General features: G+C 41.2%; 1 protein-coding gene across 7 annotated transcripts in view; it reads left to right on the top strand.

The window, feature by feature from the left end:
- Positions 1–12,323, top strand: part of ntng1a (netrin g1a) — a 249,908-nt gene extending 237,585 nt beyond the window's left edge. For 4 of the 7 annotated variants that reach the window (XM_069512898.1, XM_069512892.1, XM_069512894.1 and 1 more), the window contains 3 exons: positions 1,555–1,722; positions 3,884–4,018; positions 10,603–12,323. In XM_069512898.1, the coding sequence (XP_069368999.1) occupies positions 1,555–1,722; positions 3,884–4,018; positions 10,603–10,847 (548 nt within the window). In that variant the 3' untranslated portion in view covers positions 10,848–12,323. The remainder of the gene's footprint in view (positions 1–1,554; positions 1,723–3,883; positions 4,019–10,602) is intronic. The other 3 variants (XM_069512897.1, XM_069512896.1, XM_069512895.1) reach the window with 1 other exon arrangement.
- Positions 12,324–15,455: the final 3,132 nt, after the last annotated feature.

The raw sequence follows: 15,455 nt of genomic DNA, 5'->3' as shown, positions 1-15,455 counted from the left end.
TTCATTGAACATATTGCCCCCACCCCAAAGATGATCCCTGAGCCTTCTCACTGTGTGAACTGATGTTTCTGTTTAACTGTAAGCCCCCTAACCCTGAAGCAACAACCCAATGCAACAGTATTCTGCATCTGAATCTTCAGCTCAATGATGGACTGACGGTTCTCTATGTCGAGGGCACGCAGAGGATCCATTCATCTATGGAATCGTTTCTAAACACTATAAAAGGCCCCTGGAATCATATCTTTATCAAGGCAGATGAAGTGGGTGCTTTGAGCCCACAACTATTTTTGGGGAATGTGTTTCTAAGACTCAAGACTTCTTATTCCCTGTGCGTGCATGATTTATGACCTCAGCCTATTTCTGGAAACGAGAGATTATTTGTCTTGTGAGACTGAGGTATCTAATGTAGATAGCTTACAGTCGGACAAGACTTTCTGCTTTAGGTGAAAGGTAGAGTGGACTAGACGTGCTGCTCCTTCATTTCCAAGCCTTGTCGGGCTGTTAGTGGCCAGACCTGACCTCAATACAGATCCTTAATAACCACAATCCCTTGGACGAAAGCCCCATCTATTCTGGATCCCTGAGTGGGCTTTGTGTCCAAGCGGCTGCCAGTGAGGCTTAAGGGTCACATCTGTCTGTGCCATGACACATGGTGTCAGTGGTCACTCAGCGTGGCAGACTGATCCTCACTTGGAGAGAGCTGAGCTGGGGCTGCCCCCTCCCATCCTGCATCCCTTAGGGCAGGCCTGTCAGTGACTATCATGGGCTGCAGCTTGAGGTTTAGCAGTCCAACTACAACTCTATATTTCTAATTTAGCATGACATAACACTGCATAGCGGGCAATGACACACTCTCCCAACTGCAACTCACCACACGCTCACTTGCCTTACTGACCGCTGTCCCAAGAAGTTGCAACAAGCCTTTAAAAACAACTCTGTAGCTACTTTAAACTCTTCAGTTTGACAAGTTATGGGTTTCTTGGACTTGAAACTTATCAGGCATTTCATTCAATGGGTTTGTCACATGAATCAGCATTAAGAGTTTCATCTCATCCTCTCTCATCACTTCAAACCAGATGATCAGCTCAGTAACACAGAAAAAAACAAGGTTTTCCCACAGCCTATTCCCTGAGCTGAAAGATCCATTTCATTCATGGTTTGACCCGCCTTACGCTGTGTGGTGCTCCCGATGTGACCGTGTCTCTGTGCCATCATTTCGGAGTCTCCCTTGCCTCGTGTTGTGGTGTGTATGAAGTGATGTGACCCGTTAGTCCTACTAACGCTATGCTTTTATGTGATGTCTTTTTCTAACTCTGGCTGTGTCCATGCCAGATTAATCATGAACTGCCCTCCCCCTCTCATCCCTTACCCAACATCTCCTCCCTCACGACGCAGCCTCCATTTTAAACCTTGCATGCCATGGTGCCTCGCTCAAGTTCTTGCTAACCCTACCGCCGTAGCACTCCCAGCAACAACAGCAGCAGTTTCTACACTCCCTACCGCGTCTCTCTGTCTCTGTTCTCCCCCCTTCAAACCTCCCTCTCTCTTTGCAAGACTGCGAATGCTTCGGCCACTCCAACCGATGCAGCTACATCGAGGTGCTAAACACCGTCATTTGCGTGAGCTGTAAACACAACACTAGGGGCCAGCACTGCCAGCTATGCAAGCTGGGCTACTACCGCAATGCCTCTGCAGAACTGGACGATGAAAATGTGTGCATAGGTCAGTCCCCACTCGGGCCCCTTTCACCGCCATCCTGCTTTCACATGAACACTTTCGCCACCTCACCTCCTGTCTATGATTTGTCACCAGAGAAAGTGTTGCATCTCATCCCCCATCGCTCCATCATCTGTGCGTCCCTCCCACTGCCATGTCTTTCAGTGGTCTCCACATCGTCCTCTTCTGCCTCTTCAGCTTTCGCACGATGGTGTCACTCATTAACCTTCCTGTCAGAATGAGTGTTTAATAGAGGACTCTTGTCTCTCAGCTTTAGTCAGACACACAGGAACTTGAAAATGTGATTTTTAGTCTTTCTCTCAGGTATGGATATGAACATCTGCAGAATGAATTTGGGATTGATGCAGTATTTTGTAGTTAGCTTGTACTTACTCTACTCTGTAGCTGGATTCTAGCTTCTAGCTGGGATCTAATACAATGAGCTGAGTATTGATTTAAAGCCAGAATGAGTCTGATTAGCAGATAGAATAAAGTATGTGCACAGACTAATGAAAACACCTAAACTATGGAAAACATGCAAAGAGTGGGACCTGCAGGAAACAGTTCTGTTACCAATACTAACTATTTAACAGATTCCATCTCTTTTGTTTGATTCATACCAGAATTGAAAAGTGTCTCAAACAGAAACCTGCTGTTTCTTTCCTTTTTGTCTTATATCTCTAAAAAATGTCATTATTTAAGTATTTTTAAGTATCATTTGTGAGCACAATATTACTATTTGGATCATTTAAATGCTGATATACAATTAAGATCATTATTTAAATTTACCTTTTAACATCTTTTAGTCTTAAAAGACACATACACATAGGTAACTAATCCGTTATTGGTACAATCAATTCAATTAATTTTATTCTAGTTGTTGGCGTCAATTAAAGGTTAAACACCATTTTCATCAGGTGTTTCAGTTATTTTGTCCATGACCTTTATGCAGGCATTCATCGTCTGTCTTTCTTATGTGGGAAAATTGCATTTCCACATAGCTCCTGAGGCAATAGATTGGTTCTCCGTTGGATTCTTTAGCTGGCATGTGGAGTGCGAGCTCGGAGCACTCAGTGCCATGTGCATTTGTGAGTCCTTGGGGGTGTGGAGGTGGGGTGAGGGCGGTGTTCTGACAGGCGACAGGAGTTCTGAGAGAAATGTCGCTGGGAAGTCACACCGCCACAGTCCGAGGTGCCACACAAGTGCACATGTCATATACATGAAGTGGCCTCGGGAGCAGCAGCTGAAACCCATCGCAAGGCGTTAGAAGTCACCGAGGCGTTACCTCGTGCCAAACTCGCCGTCACCCTGCCTCTCTGTCACTGACCCCAACCACCAACCCCCCCTCCGTTTGTCACTCGCCTCTCTCTGCTCGCCTGACCCCTGGATGCCACTGGGGCGCAGCCACGTGCAGCCAGTGCTGCCGCAGAAGGTGCGATGTGATGGTCAGGGGCTGTCAAAATAGGTGTCACTTAACTGCAGAGTGCTTCAGTCGCCATGGAAAGCTGGAAGGTCAGTTGAGCGCAGGTAACTAGAGACTTGATAGGTTGGTTTTTTGAGTAGCTTTTTTAAAGGATATCCAAACTAATCAGTGAAGAACGATAAATAGTAAAGAGGCATTAGAAGGTTATATCAAATTCTTAGACGGGAAGTAAGAAGGATAACAACAATGCCCATTTCAATGTTCTGCATTCTCATTCCTATAAAAGCTTCACTCTTGTCTTTGTGTCATTTGCCACCATTGATCTGACACGTGCTCATCACATTTCCTCTCTTCTTTCCATCTTTCTCTCTGTCTGTATGAATGAATCCAATTTCAGGAAACGCATGTGCAGATTAGCTCATTATATCCACCATAATTCAAAGCAACTGATAAATGCTTGGCATATTTGCTCATTGCACGATGTATATATCTACATAAGAGTAAAATAAATTCTGTACAGACTGAAATGATTACAATGTGTTCATGCATCTAGAATCAACCTCATTCTTGTCTCATTCTGTCTCCATTAAGGTTGAAATGGTAGCATTTATTAAATCTATTCACATTTTTTACCAGTTAAAAGCTTCTAGTCGAGTTGAGGACTGTGGTCCGTGCTGTGTGGAGGAAAGTCAAAGCACCGCCCTGTTTCCAGCCTCTGTGTGTATGTGTGTCTTGTTTTTCCAGAGTGTAATTGTAATCCCTCTGGCTCAGTCAGTGATCGCTGTAATGGCACAGGATTTTGTATATGTAAGGAGGGTACTACAGGGCCCAAGTGTCAGGAGTGTCTACCCGGCTATTTGTGGGACGATGGCTGCAAATGTAAGTAGAACCACAAAAAACCCTCCCCACGCAGCTCCCGCCTGTGCTCTCCCCCCTCAGCACTGTATCTCTCTGCTCTCCTTCTCATCTATTATCTCTCTGTGTGACTCCTGAGCTTCACCTGGACGTGTGTGCTGCATATGCGCAGGATTGCCTTTACAAACAGACCCACAACATGAACTAACCCAATCCACTCAGCCATTGGATTCACTAACTGACCCTGCTTTATTATCAATATCAACAGCTGTGATATAGAGCAAAGGAGAAAAACAACGGCCTGGTGGGACGTGCATGCTGCTCAGTTATTCAGCCATGTCGCTCATCAGCAACACAACAGCTGAGTCAATATTGACCGCTGGACACGCATCATGTGATCTTTTTGAGTAGCCATCACCCGCTCGCTATAGTCCACAGCAGGACAATGTCATCCAACGCCAACATTTGTTTGAAGGGGAATGCAGGTCATTTTGAGTTTCACTCCATTTATTAGTCTACCTTCTACATTCCCCCCTGGTCATTGTGCAATGCATGCAATGCCTGGTCTAGTTTGTTTTTTGCTTTCTTCAAATGTCACCAATTTGTCATTGTTTCCTTTAAACTTCAATGACAAACCTCCAGGAAATAAAATGCACGTGTCAAGACGAGGTGTTTACTTCCCCTCTGACAAGTTAGAGAAAGAACCCCTTGACTTGTGAAGATGTGAAACCAGCGTCACAAACACTGGTTATACTTTATGTAAGGGGCAGATCCATGGGTGGGGCCAGGGGGGCAGCTGAAATCTGATTGGTCCCTGAAGTCCCTCTGTCCTATCTTTTTTTTAAATAAACAAATCACTTGCTAAGAATGCAATGTTGTGGCAACATTGCATTTATTGTGTATTTATAAGCAGCATGTATTGTTGATGATACATGCTGCTTATAGATGCACTGTATGAATGTGTGTGTGAATGGGGGAATGGGAAACAGTACTGTAAAGCACTTTGAGTGGTAGAAAGAAAAGTCCTATATAAATACAAACCATTTACCATATGACAATTGATTAAGAATGTTTATTTTTTGGCTGTTTTGAAGAACATAATGTGCTTGAGCAAGGAACACTTTTTCTAAATATGTTCAATAATGTGTGGGTTTCTTTGAAGCTAAAGAGCTAATGGTAAACAATGAATGACTTACATGTGCACCTAACCATTACTTTACCATATGTCGGACCTTTGTGTAAAATGTGGCCCCTTCGTGGCACTTTCTTGATCCTCGAAATGCCACTATTGCACGAGCAGTTTAAGTATAAATTGCTCAGATTCTTTGCTCACTTGTGCTGGTTGAAAAGACTTGCAGAACGTATTGCCAGATAAGCTGATAATTGCTGCTAATTGACCAACCATGATTAGGTTGATTGAGATCTACAGAGCTTTTCCACAAGGTGGTGACACCTATGTGCCTGCCCCCTGTAGCTCAACATTAATCTTTGTCCTGGCGAACAAAGGCGTCCTGAATAAAACCCTGTAAAGTGGCATAAAGCTGCGGGATTCATCTCTAGTTTTATTTCTAAGCTTAGCCTGAAGAATGAAAAAGAGAGGAAATACTTGGCCTTGGGCTCAATGGACTGTCTTTTCTTTTATTCACAATGATCCAAATCTGCAGCTTTTTATTGTGATTATTGAAAATCTAAAGAGCAACCATACTTTTGTTTGAGGATTTCTACGTGGTAGAAATTTGCACCTAACTTTAATGAATTAGCTCCTAGAGAAATCCGAGTAATTGTGAAGTTACTTAATCAACTGATCTGAAGCTGCTTCAATCAGACAGTTGTTTATATAGAACTGAATATTGATTATAGAATATTGATTCAATAATTAATCAAAAGCAAATTCAAAAGCTGCTGTTATTCTCTGGTGTTCCATCATACACAGACAAAAACAAACAGCAAAGACACAACTTCTCTCATCTAATAGCGACAGACACCACAGCTTCATCAAAGACTAAATTACAGCATTATTATAGTCATCTAGAATTCATCGGCTTGATGAAATATAACATCATCAACCATTGAAACCCTCTTGTTTTTTAAATGAACTGAAAGCAGCTCCACATCATGATGTAAATTCAGCACAAAATGAATAATCAGTTTATTTTTACGGCACCTGACAGAGATGGGTGTTTATAAAAATGCACCAATATATTCAGCGCATGTGGTGTGAATACACAGTCAGCATATGCTTCAGCGGGTGTGAAGACATAGGTTTGAACAGCTCACATCTCACGTCACCTTATCATGAATGAAGGGTATGTACAAACTCCAAGGAATTAGCATGTGAAACGCTGAGAATGTCAACCCAGATACGAACTATAATTCAATAAGTAACAAATGGAGGAAAATTATTTGTTTTTATACAAAGATGAGTCAACAGATGGAAGTGTGAGACCACCTGTGGTGACATCTATGGCTACATTCACTACTAATTTAAGTTTGAAAACGGCATTTTCCACCTAAAGCAATTTCTGTCCACACAAAAGTTTGGGCTCGATATTGTATAGGGGCTTGGGATACGTTTTAATCCCTCTTTACACTAACATGCCTGAAAACGCATATCACATAACCACCCACATGCTGAGCATTGCTTGAAATATTACTTGTGTTGTGTGATTGTAAAACGCAGAATTTAAAAAAGGATCAGCAACACTTGTAATTGATTATGTTGTCTTCACTGGTAGCTGAGGCTAATGCCAGTTGATTTCTCCCAGAAAGGGACTCATGTGATAGAAACCTGACGAATCAATGAGGGCGACATCATTACCGAAAAGACCCAATCAGCAAGTGGTTGAGAGTGTCTACATCATTGTCTACTGAGGCTGTGTTGAAGAGAAAATAATTTTCGCCCATGACGTGGATTTCCTAAAATGTCATTTTTGTTAAAAGTCCACTTTCCTCATGAATTCCAAAAAATTACCTCCAAGTGGACCCGAAGTTTGCTTTCAACACCTTAAAGTGTTTCCCGAGAAGATTCTCCGGCTGAGTTGTTCCACGGCTGAAGAAGTTTTGAAAACTTTGCAGTCTCGACCTTCCCTTGCTGCTGTCGTGTTCATTCGCATGGTCAAGACTCTTCTCTGCATGCAGAGTGAAGGATGCAATTAAAACGCAGATCTCTTGTCAAACAGATCACATCCCAGACAGGGACCTAGTCCATCAGTCCCCCTCTCTAAATATTATCACTTATACCAAAAGCAAACGCAACAAAGCTTGTCATTTATATGGGCTCTGTTTACATGTGGAGAGATTGTTAATGTGAGATAAAGGTGCAGAGCCCTCAGGATAATTATTCTTAGTCTGAATGACTGTTCAGGCATTTAACAGCAATGGTCCCCACTCCTCAAAAGAGCTAGAGCCAATCAAACATGAGGACTAGGTCATTCCACATGATGCATAGGGTTGCATTTATCCCTTCAAAGTGCCACAACATCTTTAATCTTACTGAGGTGACATCTCTGACACATCTTGTTTGCGGTGCTCATTTCTAAATAATCAATATCTCGGTTTCAGCAGCCGACATAGAGCTGCAGGGGTCTTCTGTTACCTGAGCTGTCCTTTAGAGTCTGGCAGTGTTGAGCATCATGCAGATAGTCTCTCTAGTTCTTGAGGAAATAGGACTTTCAAATTGTTAGTGTACTTCGGCTTAGCCTACTTTCTGGAACACAGTGAACCAGTTCAAAATTGAGGCTAAATGCAACCTGAGGAGAACGTCCATGCTGCTGAAGGTAGCGATCCCTCACTGCTATTGTTAGCCAATGGTGTTATCCTCTAAATGTCACCCCGAGCATGGTGGGAATCAAACCAAGTGCAGGTCAGAGTCTCATTGTGGGACATCACCTTTATTCTGGGGTGAGGTGGAACGGTGCACTGCAAAGCTGCCATTATCTGGTATCTCTGATCAAAGCAGGGGCAAATCCAAGCTAACAGTAAACAGGGAATGACTTAAATGTGCACTTTCAGGGATCAGTGCATGGTTGGACATATAATTTACCCCTCTGAGTAAATTGGGGCCCCTTTATGCCCCTTGATTTAGAAAATCTCTAGGACCACCACTGGATCAAACTGTCACAGCTTGAACATGTCTTCTGTGTCCCTCAGCCTCTTGCTGGTTGCACATTTCAAGCTAATGATGAATTTTCGAATAAAGAAAGAATGCAAAGACCATTGTCCAGTTAAAGGAGTTTCTGACCCACATCAAAGCCTTAATTAACGCACTTGATTCTTCTTTGTTATCTTGAAGGAGACATTTTATGACTCAGCTTTATCTGTTGCCTCATCAGACTTTCCACAGAGAGAAGCTTATTTATTGAGTCGTTACTTTAGTTTTTGCACAGTGGTCAAATGGCTGGTGAAATTGATATGTCAGCTGGAAGAGGGAAATAAGGGAACAAAGTTTTAGTTGTGCGTAGTAAATGGTGAGCTGTGGCCTGAAGCGAGAACTTACTGAGCCAAACAGCAGCACCCTGTTTTCTGCAACTAACCAGACGTGGCACAAATAGGATTCGCAGAGTCAATGTTTCTTAACGAGCCTCCTATCAAAGTCCTATTTGGCTACTCCTGGGAGACAGCATGCATCCAATTCTGGGTATTAGGAGAAGGGCCTGCTATTTGTTGTTGTGATATTTATGTCCCATAGAGTTCATAGATTGCTCACCACATTGTTTTCCACTCCCATAAAGGGCTGAAAATGGGCAGAAGTGGCCTCAGTGTTTATCACTGTTTATTTGTCTCTGCTGGTTATTAGTTTGTGCGGCGCTGCTTTGTTTGCCTCCAGCTTGCTTGACAGCTTGCCTCCGCCGGGAATAGAGTGGCCTCGGTGTCCCAGCTCTAAATATACACCAATTTTCACCTGACGTTTAGTTTGTCGAAAGTCAGTGCTTCTTTTTTTATTTTGGGGGGGGGACCTCACAGGTGAAATTAAGTTTTCTTTATTAGAAAATGGGAATTATTGAACTGTACTCATGTTACAGACAGAATGATGACATGAAAAGATGGGTTGAAATTGTTAGTGGTATGTACAAGGGGTTTTACAGAAAACTGTATCTGTTTAAATGTTCAGTTGCATGTCATAATGAGGAAATGTGCACACTCTAAAAATCTGACAAGGTGGTACTAAATTCATGTTTAAAACATAGAGGGCTCAAACTAGAATACGAGGTGTGATAGAAGAGCCCTCTGAGGACACTGTGTGTGCTGGTTTCGTGATTTTTCATGTCATCATTTTATTCTGATGGGATGAGTTTGTCTTTGTAGACAGTCCCTGAAAATAAAAAATGCTTGTAGAAACAAATTTGCACAAACATAGCCTGACTAACAATGAATATATATTATATTATATATGTATATATTATATATTATAATATATATAATTTAAACGTGTTGTAATTTGCTGTATGTATCTGGTACTTTTTCTAAATTTCTAAATTGAGTTTAAGGAATCATTTAAAATTTTGAGAGTTCAAACTGATACCACCCTCACGTGTGTTCTAATCCAGAAGCTGCAGCTAGGGGGCAGCACCTCTAATTCTCACTGACTAACACATTGTCTCTTGTTTTCCAGGTGTCACAGTTTTGATTGTATATAAAGATGGATGAGACGACATCCCCAAAAGTAAAGCCAAAGTGTCTCGATGGTCACCTAGTGGCTGGCTGCAGTATAGTTCATGAATCCTGCCTCCTCCATGTTGGTACATGTACCACATTAAAAAGTCAAAGTACATGTGAAAGAAAGTTTATTTCAGGTAGTTATTATCACAGTGATGTTTGTCCAATAGTTAATCATTTCCGGTAAGTATGATTTTAATTAGTTAAATATAATTTATAAAAACAGGTTGAAACATCATGATTGACAGCTGAGACTGATCTTGATTGGTTGAGCGTGCGTAACGGCAGGACCAGGCTACCGTGACTCAATTCCTAACTCTAGATTCAAATATGCTAGATGGCTACATTCGTATCCGGAATCATTTGGCTTCATTTTTGGATATTAAGAAGAAGTAAATCTGTGTCGTCCATTCTTATATACAGTCACTGTTTTTCACAGTTTTTATTTCGTTTATTTACATTTTTTTGGAACATATGATTTAAATAAATAAAATGTATTCTGTTACCTGGTGAGCATTGATGTGCTGCTGCAGTAGGGGGATTTTATTTCCTGTGGACAGAGCCAGGCTAGTTGTTTCCCCCCTGTATTTAGTCTTAATGCTAAACTAAGCTAAAATGCCTCCGACCCCAGCTTCTTATTTAGCTCACAGGTGTGAGAATGAATCAGTCTGAATGTCACAACCTCAGGATTACAGTGAAGAGGCAGATGTTGAACTTTTCCTTTAGGACTTTGTAATAGAAGAGAATAAAGTGTGGTGGCACTTTACTTGAAGAAAACCTGTGAATATGAAAATCAGTGCATGTGACAGTTCCCAGTTTCTTCACAGTGACTATTTTAGTTTGAACTCTAATTAAATGCTTCTGATACATTTCAAGTAAAGCGTCACCCACAATTAATCTGCCTGTTTGACGCTCACCCCTTTCTCCTGTCTTCACATTGCTCTCCGCCACAGCCCGGGTGTGCGACAACGAGCTCCTGCGCTGCCAAAATGGCGGCGTGTGTGTCAACAACGTCCGCTGCAACTGCCCCGCAACCTACTCAGGTCTGCTGTGTGAGAAGCCCCGCTGCAATTCAGAGCTGGGGGGCTGCAGGGGCCCCGATTCAGGCCAGGCACCGCTGAAGCCTCCTTCGGCCCTCAGGCTGCTGCTGCTGCTGGTGCTGGGCTCGGTGCTGCTGCGAGAGGCTGCCATGCCCTAAAGAGACCCATGACCTGGTGGGAGCGATATAGTCCCCAACCCCTCCACCTCAACCCCACTTCCCCCAGCCTCCCTTTACAAATAATCAACAACCATTAAACGAGAACAACCATGAGCTTTCTGGACTGTACCGTACCGAGCTTTCTCCGCCGCCAGGCTCAGCGGACACTTGCGCTGACGAAAAGGGAATGTGCCAGACCGACAAGTGCAAAGACTTTTCATTTCATTTTCAAAGATAATATAGAAATGAACTAATATACTTCTAAAGATGCCAGATATTATTATAAAAAAATTATAGTGAGACCGAGAGTTTGCCTGAAAAGAGTAAAATGAGCAGAGAACAATTAACACCACCCTCACCCCCCCACCACCACCACCACCTCTCCAACCCACCTCCTCTAAGCCGTACCAGGTTCTTGAGCTCCTTCCAGTTCGAGGAGGGGACAACTGAGGCGACGGACTAGCAGTTCGCTTCTTCTGTTATTGCCACGGCAACAAAAGGTGCGACCAATCAGCTTCAGCACGGGCCGGCAGTGGACGCCAATCTCCTCTCACCCTCACTCCTTCCAGGGATGATGCTTCTGCGAGTTGGCCTCCGAACTATGACCGTGATGCTTCAGACGATTCTGAGAGAGCAGGAAACACGGGACGCATTCTTTGCTGTCAGTGCATTGTGGATAGAAGGAAATCTGTCCGGACTGCCACTCTGTGACACAAAAAAAAAAACCTCGCCCCCCCCCACCGTCGAGCCCCCTCTAGCTTTCTGTCTCTCCTTCAACTCTAACTCATCCTCCCTCCTGTTCATCCCCCCTCTGATGCCCAGCCCCCTCACCATGCTGCCACTGACCTGTGCTTTCGTGAACGTTACTCTGTAAACCCTTGTTGGTTGAAAGAATTCTTTTGTCCGATGTTAGTGATGCACATGTGTAAGAAGCCCCCTGCCCCTGCCCTCCTCTCCCCTCTAAAAAAAAGATAGTCCAGTAAAAGGTGTCTTGATTCTTTTTCCGACCTTAGAGCCGCCACGCTCCCTGCGATCATGGTCCGAGGGTAGTTTTCACCTGAGCAGACATGAAGTGCATAGAAAAAACATCAGTGTATTTGCAAGTTCTTTTCTCCACAGAGCGAACAAAAAAATGAGTCATGTAGTCCTTTTGTATCTTTGCCGAACTGTGATTGAAAAACGGCAACCTTCAGTGTATCTATTTAAGACGTCCACATGCAGAAGCAGTCGTTTAAGGTTATTTCCTTTTTTCTTTTTTTCTCCCCATTTCTTTCATCCCCTGACTTTATTTGTTATAATTTCTTTTTCGTTGTGCAGTTGATTTTCCTTTGTATTGGCAACGTGCTGGCATCAAAGAATATCAGTTTACATATACAGTATAAATAAAGTGTAATAAAATCCCACCAAAGGACATTATAAATGTTTTGTTCTTGCTTTAACACGAGAATTTAAGTGAATAAAAGTTTAAAAACAAAACAGTGTGGGTCATGTGTCGGTCACAGGTAGGTACTCTACTTTATTCACTCGATTCAAGTCTTATGATTTTCTGTATCTGCTCATTGATTTTTTCTTTGCTTATGTTTTAATTCTTGGATCAATGTACAATCATTTCCTTTAGGATTTTCTCACACAGTTTATTATCATTTACAGTTTTGCCAGTGAACATAAATAATAATAATGGAATTTGAATATTAACCCAGCAAATGATAAAGGAATAATTATACTTCTCTCAAATCTAATTATAATTTTTACAAATGGCATAAAAAGTATAGTATATACATTCACAAAGGCTCAACAGGCTCCTTATGAAACCAGATTTAAATTCACTAGATCTGGATTTTAATTTGAATCTGCACAAAATTACTCACATGCCTGATTTTTTTCCCATTAAGATCAATGATTTATTTTCTGAAAAAATTCATAAAAATGTCAAAAAAAAGTTCACAATGTTAAAGAAAGTGAAAATGATTTCTAGATCCACACCAAAATGTATTTGGTTCTTCCCTGACCCATACCCCCAGGTTTTGTGGAAATCCTTTCAGTAGTTTTGATCTAATCATGCTCACAAACAAACTGGTGAAAATATTTGCACTATTAAACATCAGATGGAAATGTAGTGGAATTAGCTCATCTTTTGTCATTAACTCAATTTAAATATAATTAATACGTTTTACTGATTTCAAGTAAATGGTAAACAATTAATGATGAGAACTGCTCATTAAATTAAAGTTATTAAGGAAACATGATCAATATATTAAGTTCAACTAAATAACATTTTAATTATTGAAAAGCACAAGTCAAGCAAATGAAATTTAAATGTACTCATTTATTTCCTCTGCATTTTTTTAAAATAAAGTGTTTGTGATTGTGATGATAAGGTAAACCACCGGCAGTGTGTGCAGTGATTCATGTCGTCCTGATGAGTAAAGCTATCTGCTATTAATGATATTAGACCAGACAATGGAAATTTACATTTACGGCCTCTGACACTTGTTCTCCCATGACTTTCCAAAGTGGAAAGATACAATGACACTGACTAGAAATCTTAGATTGTGTCTATACTGTGTTGTATTGTCATCACATTGTGTTATAATGTGCTGCTGCTGAGACGCTGGCACGTGAGATAAACTTATATGAGATCAGTGGAACCAAACCCCCTCCGCAACAAGGCCACGCTGACAAAGTGACGGCTTAAAAGTCTGCAGTGATATTTCCGTGCTATTTATCTTGAATTCAATCTGGTGAAGATTTGTTTCAATGCTGCGCATTGTCAGAGGTACTGAATTAAATATTTACGACTATCGATGTCTCCCAGAGAGCCTGTGTTCAAAGTTTATATAGTGGGTCTTGTCAGACACTCAACAGTTCATCCATAACCTGAAATATTCAGGCCCAACTTCAGCTGAACAGACTTCTGCTGCTCTCAAAGTTTGACTCTGAGAGAGGGAAAAGAAGTTCCAGCAAATAACTGTTCATTTGGAATAAAGGGATGAGAGTAAATCAAAACTGCTGTATTATTAAGAACAATATTAAGCAGAGAAAACTAATAGACTTTTTTTCAAACTCTCAGTTTCGTACATATTCATTTTCTTATTTCTTTAAGGAAATGAACTAAAAGGATGACAGGATTGAACGACAGAGTTCTGTTTCCTTGCCAATCCGCTCCGAGATGCCAAATAAATTCTTCACATATTCTTGTGTTGTGTCTGATCCAAAGCCACCAGATCGCATTCAAATCCCAAGAAGATATTTTGCTCTTCATATTTTTAGAAAACCTCAGTGAACATTTAACTATTAATGAAAATAAGGGACTCTCTTTATTGTGCTGGGACAAATTCTAACAATAAATTCCTTCCCCTTCACTATTTTATATTCCATCTATTTTAAATGGGCTCATTTTTGTGATTTCTGCTACTTTGCTGTTGAAAATTAGTCTGAATAAAAAAGAAAAAAAAACTCTATTATATACTATATTATTGTGGTATATCAATTATCTGATGCTTAACTTAGCTTATTAATTCTACTTTTTCCTTATTTGTTTATAAGATCTTTGATTTTTGCTCATCTAATTAACAAGCAAAATATTATAAATGAGCCAGAAAATACCTTAATCATATGCATTAAATGTATATATAATATCTATGCATAATTCATGGATTAAAAAAGATCATTATAGTTTCTGACATTAAAATTAATTTAAAACTTGATATACAATGAACACTGTGTCACATTTAAGACCAGTTTAAAGATGTAGATGACGACTGGAGAAAACAAAGTAAAACAACAGCTCTCAGTGTCGGACTCAAAGTCACTAGTTTGTCAAGGTCCCCTACAGCGGGCCTAATTTTAACTGCATGTTCGGCCCAGGTGTCAACGCACCACGCTGCGTGGAGAATTAAAATAGAGTTGATGCCGTGTGGGGAGAGGACTTCATCCTAGATACCTCACCTCCAGCAGCTGTCGGCTGACCCGCGAAACAACACAGCCGCTGGATTATCTCCCTGTAAATTTGTGCTGTGTGGAAATGACAGATGAAAAGTATTTAAAAGGCCAGTGTGTGTTATTTTTTAAATTCCACCCGTAGCGAAAAAACAGTGCAGACTTTATTTGTCAGGGTGCAATGACTCAACAAAAGCGTTTCAGCTACGAGGGAAACATTTAACTGAAAGTCTCTTGTTATATCACACATCTGTGTCACTCACAGGCCACAGTAGCTGAAGGGCACAGCTCCATCCTTTGTCTGACACATTAAAAAAAGGGATTGTAAAGTCAGAACTTCTACAGAAATCAACAGCTGCACACTTTGAGGTGGAGCGTGTGTTTGCTCATCAACCCCTCTGAGCCGTAAACACACTCCTGCAGTGAATTTTGGGAATTTTCCTATTTGTTTTAGGGTCAAGTCGCCATCTGATGCTGCCCTCATTTAAATGTCAGAGATTTTTATCCATCCACCTCTGTTACATTATTTAGTTTTGGAGTCACCTTGATTCCTTATTTTCTTCTATATAAAAAGGTATTTTGCATGGACACCATTATCCTTTATCTATCCTGAGTCAGAGATTATAAGGACATGTATCGTGCATGTTAGTTATTTGTGTAAATTAAAGT

This window comes from Paralichthys olivaceus, chromosome 17, assembly GCF_024713975.1.
Source record: "Paralichthys olivaceus isolate ysfri-2021 chromosome 17, ASM2471397v2, whole genome shotgun sequence".
NCBI classification, from domain to species: domain Eukaryota; kingdom Metazoa; phylum Chordata; class Actinopteri; order Pleuronectiformes; family Paralichthyidae; genus Paralichthys; species Paralichthys olivaceus.
The sequence above is the reverse complement of the archived record's forward strand: the minus strand, read 5'-3'. Positions and strand labels throughout refer to the sequence as shown.